The sequence below is a fragment of the Tenebrio molitor genome, chromosome 4 (genome assembly GCF_963966145.1).
Source record: "Tenebrio molitor chromosome 4, icTenMoli1.1, whole genome shotgun sequence".
Taxonomy (NCBI): domain Eukaryota; kingdom Metazoa; phylum Arthropoda; class Insecta; order Coleoptera; family Tenebrionidae; genus Tenebrio; species Tenebrio molitor.
This window is the reverse complement of record NC_091049.1, coordinates 1,185,326-1,196,245: the sequence shown is the minus strand read 5'-3', so window position 1 is coordinate 1,196,245 and position 10,920 is coordinate 1,185,326. Positions and strand designations below refer to the sequence as shown.

Genomic DNA, 10,920 nt, shown 5'->3' with positions numbered 1-10,920 from the left:
GCTTGTCACAGCATTTTCAACTGTTTTAATCGTTTTTTTAAATAATTAAAAAAAAATCAATTTCTATGGTTCTGGATGCGGAGTGTATTGGCGAACGCACTCCAACATCTGACTTTTGACAGCTCGTAAACAACGTTTTGTCGTTGTCTTATGTTTTTCTGTGGCCTAAGTAGACAAAAAGTAGAAAAACACTATAAAACATGATATTATTTCAACCCTAAAATATGTGATTTTTTTATCAAGACTTTTGAATTCCTCGAACTTCGGTAAGTACGACACATTATCTTCAGAAACATGCAAAGGTTAACATTCTACGTTGAACGGTGTTTGTGCTAGTTTTAGAGGTAAAGCAAAGATTCAGAATAAAATAACACGAATTGCCCAAAGATACAACAAACAAAAAGGTATTGAATTAATTTATGTGCAAATAAAAATGAAGTTAAATGGCTTGGTTATTGTCAGTGTAAATACAATCGCGGCCACGGAATTTCGTACATCAAATTACTGTCACTTAAAAAAAAACGATGTAGTTCATGCTTTATTGAAGCTTGTTTTCTGATGTATCAAAATTGTCAGAATGGCTACAATTTCTAACTTTAATACAGTTAAAATAATCACTCTTCCTAAATAACTCTTATGGACGTAGTACCTATAATCAATTCACTTTTGTAATGATGAACCAGAGTTACTAAATTTAGTAACTTTTAACTTGTGAACACATCTTTTTACCGCGAATTTGGGCTTTTAAAAAGTTAGGTTATGGGTCACGTCATTTGTTCTGTCAAAACTGGTCCAATTCAAAGTATAGTGAAACTAAATGTGTTTAATTATTTTGAAGAAAAAAGCAAAGTTGCACTACACAAATACGAAAAGGCAGTTGAACGTAACAATGAAATAATTTTGCTACTCATCCTCGTCATCGTCGCTGTTTTCCAAGTCCGAATCCGAATCTTCATTAACAATATTTGTGGATATGTCATGGATGCTAAAGTTTCCCATAAGCCTTGTTCTTGTCCTTCATTTAAAATTCTATACATACTTCTGGGACTGAAGCCTGTGCAGCACTTAGGAAGAGTTTTATTTTAGATTAGAATTTACCGAAAAAACATTCGCCACTGCTTCTACAATTTTGTACTTTACGTATTTACGTTTCCATTGTCTCCATGAGTAATTTCTTTCTTAATTTTGTTGAAAGCCTTTAAAATGGGCTGCTTCTTCTGCTTGCTTATTGATGCTTTACTCCGTTTTGGAAATTCATTCATTTTGGCAGTGACAATAATATGACATTTTAAATCATTGCCAACTGTCGAATTTTTATATATTTTGTAAAAAAAATTAACAAAAAAAAGCTCCAGTTAGTTCGTCATTACAAAAATGAATGCATTATACCTACGTATTTTGGAAATACTGGGTATTGCAAAAAGTACCTACTATCAGTTACATCAAATGTTAAAAATTGAGTTTATTATTACTAAAGATCATTCCACACCTATTGCCAGTGAAATGATACTGATGTACTAAATTCCGTGGGCGCCACTGTACATACTCAACAAAAGACCACAAGGACATATTTTGTCAAAACAAGAAAAGAAATGCGGAGTGGATGATTTGTAATTGATTTAATTCCCCCGCAGTGAAATCCACTTCAAGAGGGAGTTGATAGGATTATTTAAAAGAAAAAAACTCTTCGGAGTGAAATACAAAATTCTTTGACTATTAGTGATTTGCCACCACATAAGTTAGTATTGAAAGTTAATTGCATCGTTTTACTGATCAGAAACTTAACTACAAAGGAAGCATGGGTCAATGTAACAAGAATGCGCATCAAGTTTATACATCGTAATTTCTATTGATTGTGAAGTTTTAATTAATTTTAATTACATATACCTACCTGCATTTGCAATGACAATAAATAAGTCTCAAGTAGGATCTAAAATGTTACTTCTGGACCAGGACATTTGGCGTCTTAAAAAACACGACAGATTCCTAAAAATTTAGCTGTTTTTCCAAAAGTAAACAACCGAAAAAGACCTAAAATCCTTCAAAAAGCACTAATTTTTATGCACCTCAAAAGTAGTACCCAAATATCTGTAGACCACCAGAAATTGGGCACACGAAAAAAGCGTTAAAAATCACTTAAAATTATGCAAAATTACCTCAAGAGCACCCTAAAAAAACTTACAAAACACCTCGTTTTTAAACACCGCAAAATGGCTTTTTATTTCTGGACTCGTTTTCGTGTCTATTGAGGAGAACCATCGTCACGACCATTAATCCTGAATTAACAGGACGGGTCATTATTACATTTGACAATTCTTGGGTGCGTTCCATTAAAATTCGAAAAGTAGTAATTGTTTTTAACATTTTAAATTAAAAAACGTCGGCCAAAAAGCATTATACACACCTTGTGTGTGAAACATTTTGCAGCGCTCAGTTTATGAAACACTCCGCTGCGCGTCGTGCTTCAAATTCATTAATCTTTAAAATTAGCTTGACGTTTAGTTTTGACAAGTGGTGACGTTGTCAAATTTAAAACAAAGGTGCCAACCAAATAAAGTATAGAGTAGATACTAGAAGGTACTCTTTGTCTGGTAAACCCACACTACCTACTTGACAATTGACAAACTAAAACTTGCATATTTTGCAACCATCGTGATTGAGATAAAATCTAAATTTCAGACTGTAACATCAAAATGGCAAATTTGGAACATACAGAGAGCATCCTGAAATGTGAGTGCGGAGGGATTCACGACTGCGATAGATGTTCTTACATGAGCAGATCACGTTTTTTTCACCAGTTTCCATCATTCAGATGCGAAACAAACTCTCTAGAAAGGTACAACTGTAAACAGTGCGATTTTGGAAGCGATCTTAGGACTATTTTCAATCAACACATCAGAGAACATCATAGAAAGAGGATCGACGAACCGAAAAATGACGTTGCAGTAAAAAGCTACATTTGCCGAGAGTGCTCGTTCGAAACATATTCAGCGTTAGTGTGGATCAAACACTCGAATTCTTTGTGTTTTAAGACGAAAGAAGATTTCGTGAACGTAACGTTTGGTAAAGATGCAAAATTGCATCTCTTCACAGAAGACATTCAATGGTTCAGGTGCGACAAATGCAACTATGAGACAAATCGAAGATATATTTTAAAACGTCACGACCGGATGAAACACACATTAAATGAAGAAACATCGCGGTTTCGATGTGAGCAGTGCGCGTACAAAACAAAACTGGAATGCTATCTTAAACATCACATAACAACTCGACACAAATCCAATGAAGAAGAGATACAATGGTTCAGGTGTGACAAGTGCGACTTCACAGCAAAACGCAGATCTAGAGTGAAGCATCACAAACTGATCAAACACACATCAGACGAAGAAGTGTTGTGGCTGCGGTGCGAACAGTGCTCGTACAAAACAAAAATGAAATGCTCTCTTAGACGTCACATGAATCTGCACAAACCCGATGGAGAAGGAATGTGGTTTTACTGCTCTAATTGCGAGTACAGGACTCGGAGGAAAGAAAACTTGACACGTCACATGTACCTGAAACATACCACACCCGAAGCTCTGCAATGGTTTCCTTGTGGTAAGTGTCAGTACAAGTCCAAAACCAAAGATGACTTGAAAAAACACGTCAAAGTGCACCATTCGGACGTAGCGGTGAAGATCAAAAAGGAGATAGAATGGTTAAAGTGCGACAAATGCGATTTCAAAGTAAAACAAAGGTTCAGAATGAAGCATCACAAACTGATGAAACACACATCAGACGAAGAAGTGTTGTGGCTGCGGTGCGAACAGTGCTCTTACAAAACAAAACTGAAATCCTCTCTTAAACGTCACATAATGACTGTGCACAAATTCGACGAAGAAGCAAAGTGGATTTACTGCTTGAATTGTGAGTACAGGAGTCAGAGGAAAGAAAACTTGACACGTCACATGTTGGTCAAACATACCACACCCGAAGCTGTGCAGTGGTTTGCTTGTGACAAGTGTCAGTACCAGTGCAAAGTCAAGTACGACTTGAACAGACACGCAAAACTGCGCCATTCGGACGAAAAAATCGAAGAAGATATCGAATGGTTGAAATGCGACAAATGCGACTACAAGGCACGGCAAAGGTACCGACTGCGGGAACACGAGCGGGTCAAGCACACGCCGAAAGAAGAGACGCCGTGGTTTCATTGTGAACAGTGCTCCTACAAAACAAAATGGAAATTCAGCTTGAAATGTCACGTGAACCTGCACAAGCCCGATGAAGAAGCGGAATGGTTTTGCTGCTTCAACTGCGAGCACAGGGCGAAGAGTAAGCAGAGCCTGAATTATCATATGCTGCTCAAGCACACCGCCCAGGAAGCCGTGCGATGGTTCACTTGTGACAAGTGCCAGTGCAAATTTAAAACGAAATTTTGCCTGAACAGGCACCAAAGACTCTTGCATTCTTCCAAAGAAGTTCAAGTGTGACAGTAAACGAGCCGAAGATGAGAGGTTTGAATGTGACACATGCCATAAGAACAAATTAATAAGATAAATTGTTATTTTAGCATTATCATAATGTATATGATAATTAAACATCTATCGGGAAAAGATAAATCCAACACATGTTTTTTATTTTACACTTTACACAACCAGCACTTGTCACAGTATTTTGAAAAAAATCCTCCTGTATCCCTAATGTCTCTTGACAGTTTTAATTGTCATTTTTGGATTTCAGTGTAGCCCTCGAGGATCATAGAAATAAAAACCCATTTACTAATTTTAGCAGGATGCAGGAATTGTTAGTATTTTTGGTTGCGTATTATCTAGGGGGATCAGTATTTGTGGTTGCAGATTAAAACTCATGTTTATGATTTAATGTTTGTATAATTTGTAAAATGTAAACAAAAAAGTTTATGAATCAACTCGTGGAAAAATTGATAACAAATATTATATGTACAACATTTTTTATTTTATACACACAGGAGTTAAATTGGGTACAAAACAACTCGATACTTTTGTATTCAATCGTTAATTAAAAAAAAAAAATAAAATAAAATAATCAACACCGCACTTTTCACCTAAAAAAAATTACAGTGACATCGACAATAATTGTCAGTTCACATGAAAGCGGCAAAAATTTCATAACATGGACATGGCCTGCTTCGACTACACTCATTTCTAATAACCATGTATCTTGCAAGATAAAAGGTCTCCCTTCTTGGCGTACTTTTTTTATTTCCCGTAAATATCTTCTTCGCCAAGATATGTCTTCTCTTTCTATTAACAGGCTTTTTCTGTTTCGTTATTTGTGCTATTTGAAATAAACATAGATTTCAATGTTTACAGTTAATTGAAAACAATGTATGTACTTACTTGAATTTTAATTCATGTAAAACATTATAAAGCTTAGAACGACTGATGTTTGGAATTTCTTCATTGTTTTGCACTTCCCTGTACACAGCATCAATTGTAGGAATTCTGTTTGTAGAGAAAAATGAGTGCACTGTTTTTCGAATCAGATATTTTTGATGTTCATCCATTTCCTATCAGGTTTCTTCGGTGCCTGTAATTGCCCACACTTCTTTTCTTCCGCCAAGTATCATTGAATGGTTCTAAATCCACAACCTTCAACACAAAGTAATTAAGCTGTGATACAACAAAAAAAAACTCAGAAATCAATACCAGTACCTATAATCTGCAGTTTTTTCCATTTGAGCCGTCTTGGTTAACTCGGCAAAATCCTTGGAGATCCCACGAAATACTTTAACGATCATTTCTTTCTCGGCTTGTTAGAAATTTGCTATAAATATGCATTAATAAAAAACTGTTACTTGATGTTAACATAAATCCAACTTACGCCGTTTGGTGATCGAAATTAAGACAGACATCTTGTTGACATATAAAAACTTCTTAACCTCTAAGAACTAAGAACTGTTTTTGTAATAAATAAACGGACACAACACAAAATACATACAAAACATGAAAGGAAAACTAAGACACGATGAAACAAAAATGGCAGCTTGGACCTGATTGACAGTACAGAACACTGTAATATTGCACATTTCTCTAGTGTAAGTAGAAAAATAAAGTAACCAATAGGAAAGTCGCATTTTGTTGCAGGATTTTGTAAATGCGCACGCACGCGCCTACCAGGAAAAAATAGACTATAGTGTAAGTAGAAAAGTAAAGTAACCAATAGGAAAGTCGCATTTCGTTGCAGGATTTTGTAAATGCGCACGCACGCGCCTACCAGGAAAAAATAGACTATAGATAGAAATCCATTTGTCTCTGACGTCGTGTATCGTGATCACGAAGATGCTATAGTTCAATTTTTACCCTTTTGAGGTGATGTCACGATTTCCTTCCTCGCTTTCTTTCTATTCAAACGACAGAAACAGAAAAAAAACGGTATGTACGGTCGGTGGACAAATAAAACTGGGACACTTAAAATTTAATCTATGTAAATCAGACCATTGAATTGTCAGTATATTTGTCAGCGTCTAACTGTCTAAAGTCCATTCAAAAATCAAAAAACCACCAACGTCGCAGTTTCCTCGATAATTACAATCGGCAACGCTGTTTAGTGTAAAATTTGGTGAGAATTGTAATTTTGAGGTTAAGTGTTTATTAAATGCGTGGAGGGAGAAAAGACTTTTCTCCCTCCACGATTAAATGTCTTGTTTTTCTGGGCATGGTACCACCAGCGACCACTAGGGGCGGGGGTGAAAGTCGACAGGGGATGAACGGCCATGTTTTTTTTTTGGAGACACTTTTGTCTTGACTGCAGAGTAGTGCAGAAGTACGATGTATTTTTCTGTGTTCAAATTGTGCAATTTTAGTTGTTTTTTTATTGAACTGTGCTAGATGTTGCTGTCCAACTTCTGTTTTTGGACTAGGTATGTGTTTGGGGTACAATAAAAAATAAAATTATTTCTATTTCACGCGAAATGTAGTTCAACAATAATAAGACACAAATGGGTCGCACGTGGGCCTGAGATGTTTCCACCATGTTTTACAAAAATCCAGAATTATCTCGACCATCCCCACGTATTACACTTTAAACATTTATAAGTTTGCGAAGGAGCGTAAGGCAGCTTGGTTCTAGCTTTGCAAATTTTATAAAATCGCACGGGGCACGGACCACGTTTTACAATTCACTAACTTTCCTAGAAGAGAAGACCACCAAGTTTTAGAGTTGGTCTGTGGCTTTCACAATTTATAAGCGCACTCCTTCATTTTCGATCCCCTTTTAATTAAGCCGAGTGACGCTTTTGGTGTAATAAGTACCTAGTTATTGCTCAACACTTTAGTCAAAATTTCAAAGTTTCCACAGAACAAATCTGGTAAAGTTTAATTTGTATTAAAAAAAAAAAACAACGCAGGGAAATTAACGAGGTACGATCACACGCTCTTGGCCATTTTTTGAATTTCGCTGGTTATATTTTCATTGCGTATGTTGGTAGAAAAAAAAATGAGATGGGCACTTGGTGGGAATTTTGAATTACCCACTTGGTTCATCACAATTCTTTATGGACGGTAATATCTTTGATTTTATAAATATAAATATAAAATCAAAGGTAATATCCCTAGTGTAAAATTTTGTGGTGTCCCTACATTGTGTTTGTTTGAGGTTAGAATGCTGTCAAATTGTGTCACATATCTAAAACGTTAATTGAGGTCACGCGTGAAATACGAATCAGAAATATTTTATATGAATAATACAACAATACCTGGGGTAATTCTAAAACATACAAAAATTGGTTTGTCGTCGGTGCGTTGTCAAATTTAAAACAAAGGTGCCAACCAATTAAAGTATAAAGTATTAGAAGTACTCTTTGTCTGGTGAACGCACAATACCTTTACATAAACCAAAACTTGCATAATTATTTGGAGCTATCGGGATTAATTTAAAATCTAATTTTCAGACTGTAACATCAAAATGGCAAATTTGGAACATACAGGGAGCATCCTGAAATGTGGATGCGGAAGAATTCACGACTGCGACATGAGCAAATCACTTTTTTTTCACCAGTTCCCATCATTCAGTTGCGCAACAAATTCTCTAGAAAAGTACAACTGCAAAGAGTGCGATTTTGGAAGCGATCTTGTGATAATTTTAAAACAACACATTAGAGAATATCACAGACAGAGGATCGACGAACCGAAAAATGACGTTGAAGTAAAAAGCTACATCTGTCGAGAGTGCTCGTTCGAAACATATTCAGCGTTAGTATGGATCAAACACTTGAACACTTTGTGTTTTAAAACGAAAGAAGATTTCGAGACAGTAAAGTTTGGTAACCATGCAAACCTGCATCTCTCCAAACAAGACATTCAAAGGTTCAGCTGCTATAAATGCAACTACAAGACAAATCGAAGATACAGCTTAAAACATCACGACCTGATGAAGCATACGTCAAGTGAAGAAACATCGTGGTTTCAATGTGAACAGTGCGCTTACAAAACAAAACTGGAATGCTATCTTAAACGTCACATAACAATTCGACACAAATCCGATAAAGAAGATATCCAATGGTTCACGTGCGACAAGTGTGACTTCAAAGCAAAACAAAGACACAGCGTGAAGCGTCATAAACTGATCAAACACACATCAGACGAAGAAGCGTTGTGGCTGCAGTGCGAACAGTGTTCTTACAAAACAAAACTGAAATGCTCTCTCAGACGTCACATAATGACTCTGCACAAGTCCGATGAAGAAGCAAAGTGGTCCTACTGCATCAATTGCGAGTACAGGACTCGGCATAAACGAAACCTGAGACGTCACATGTTGCTGAAACACACCGCATCCGAAGATGTGCAGTGGTTTGCTTGTGACAAGTGTCTCTACCAGTCCAAAAACAAATACGACTTGCACAAACACGCAACACTGCACCATTCGGACGTACCGGTGAAGGTCAAAGAGTATATCAAACGGTGGAAGTGCGACAAATGCGACTTCAAGGCTTCGCAAAGGTGGCGACTAAGGCTACACGAGCAGTCCAAACACATGCCGAACGAAGAAGTGGTGTGGTTTCAATGTGAACAGTGTTCCTACAAAACAAAACGGAAATACAACCTGAAATGTCACGTGATCCTGCACAAATCCGACGAAGAAGCGGAATGGTTCTACTGCTTCAACTGCGAGTACAGGACGAAGATGAAGAGGAATCTGAAACATCACATGCTGCTCAAGCACACCACCTCGGAAGCCGTGCGATGGTTCCCTTGTGACAAGTGCCAGAGCAAATTTAAGACGAAGTCTCACCTGAACAGGCACCAAAAAAACTTGCATTCTTCCAAAGAAGTTCAAGTGTGATAGCAAACGAGCCGAAGATGAGTGGTTTGAATGATGTAACACATGCCATTAAATATAGTAGGCTAAGATAAGGAGGCTTTGGGGTGGTGACGTTTCATCCGCAAGGACACGTCGATGAAGGACGCCACAAGGTTTATTAAGTATTTTGTTTTTCTGGGCATGTTTAAGTAAAAATAATAAGAATCAATAAATAAATGAAACGTACTCCTAATAAAACAATATGAACGAAATTCAAAGCAATTGAATTTTATTTTGAATCAAATAAATGTCATAATTTATAGTCACCAACATAGTATGAAAAAAATATCTACCTAGGGTTTTTTAAATTTTACCAACCTAAAGCAACAAGTGGTGTTCTTTTAATTTTTGAATGGACTTTTGTTGCCATACTTATCCACAATCATTGTGAATCACCAGATATAGTTATAAATAAATAAACATCTATCGGGAAAGGTAAATTCAACACATATAATATTGTTTATTTGACACTTTACACAACCAACACTTGTCACACCATTTTCAACTATACTTCAATCGTTTTTTATAGTATTTTACAGTAGAAGTCCGTTAGGATAGCCTTTACTGCCGAGCCAGAGATTTTGTGAGACGAGCTCGCAGAGCGAGTCGAATAATACTGGCGAGGCTGTAAAGGCCCTAACGGACGTATATTGTACAATAGTTTTTGTAATATCTGTACGATTCGTTCACAATTATCTTTTTGAAATACATTTTTTTCGACGCCATCGAAAAAACCGAATGATTAATAAGTGTGCGGAGGACGTCGTCATGTCAACCGTTGTTTGTGAAAAAAAATTGTTTCAATGTTGTTTGTCAGATTTGTTCAACACTTAACTTTCCGTTGAAAATAAACGACTGAAATCAATAAAAAACCGCGATCAAGATATTCCCGATGTCCGAATGGGCGCAGAGCAAGTGAGATCATCGTTATTCCCTGCAAAATCGTGTTGGTGTTAAAATTCTGAAGCATAATCTTCGATCTCGTCTACATCTGCTAGTGGCATACGGATTTCGATTAATTCAAGGTGTGTCCCATAACATTAAACATTAATTATTGTACCACTTGTAAAAAAGTTGAAAAATAAAGTTTAGTTCTACGTTGCTATAGTTATTTAGTCATTCATAACGGCCGCTCCCGCTCATAACGGACACCCTTAACGGATTCCGGCCGTTATGAGGTTGTTTACATGGTGACAAACAATCCGGAAAGCCACCTTTAACAACTAGGTATTACAAAAAATAATAAAAAAAACAATTTCTATGGTTTCGCATGCGGACTGTATTAGTGAACGCACTCCAACATCTGACTTTTGACAGCTCGTAAACAACGTTCTGTCATCGTTTTTCTGTGACCTAAATAGACAAAAATTACAAAAACACTATAAAACATGATATTTCAACAATAAAATATGTGATTTTTTTTATCAAGACTTTTGAATTCCCCGAATTTCGGTAAGTACGACACATTATCTTCAAAAACATGCAAAGGTGAACATTCTACGTTGAACGGTGTTTGTGCTAGATTTCCAGGTAAAGCAACGATTCAGAATAAAGCAACACGAATTGTCCAAAGATACAACAAACAAAAAGGCATTGATC

The 10,920-nt window shown here is 36.5% G+C and overlaps 2 protein-coding genes and 1 long non-coding RNA gene across 6 annotated transcripts in view; 2 read left to right on the top strand and 1 right to left on the bottom strand.

The window, feature by feature from the left end:
* The first annotated feature begins 84 nt into the window (after positions 1–84).
* Positions 85–4,606, top strand: LOC138128768 (zinc finger protein 64-like). The gene is made up of 2 exons (XM_069044956.1): positions 85–266; positions 2,680–4,606. The coding sequence occupies exon 2, from the start codon at positions 2,694–2,696 to the stop codon at positions 4,470–4,472; it is 1,779 nt and encodes a 592-aa protein (XP_068901057.1). The 5' UTR covers positions 85–266; positions 2,680–2,693; the 3' UTR covers positions 4,473–4,606.
* Positions 4,607–4,851: 245 nt separating this feature from the next.
* Positions 4,852–5,978, bottom strand: LOC138128790 (uncharacterized). Of its 2 annotated transcripts, none has more exons than XR_011158909.1 (4): positions 5,845–5,978; positions 5,670–5,787; positions 5,361–5,612; positions 4,852–5,298 (listed from the first exon to the last, which is right to left on the bottom strand). It is a non-coding gene; the product is annotated as an uncharacterized lncRNA (long non-coding RNA). The 2 variants fall into 2 exon arrangements; XR_011158908.1 differs by having other exon boundaries at positions 5,676–5,787.
* A 1,598-nt stretch (positions 5,979–7,576) lies between these two features.
* Positions 7,577–10,920, top strand: part of LOC138128765 (zinc finger Y-chromosomal protein 1-like) — a 51,078-nt gene continuing 47,734 nt past the window's right edge. Inside the window, exon 1 of one of the 3 annotated variants that reach the window (XM_069044947.1) lies at positions 7,577–7,722. In XM_069044947.1, coding sequence (XP_068901048.1) covers positions 7,699–7,722 — 24 coding nt within the window. In that variant the 5' untranslated portion in view covers positions 7,577–7,698. Of the gene's footprint in view, positions 7,723–10,611; positions 10,774–10,920 lie in introns of those variants that run through there. The other 2 variants (XM_069044949.1, XM_069044948.1) reach the window with 2 other exon arrangements.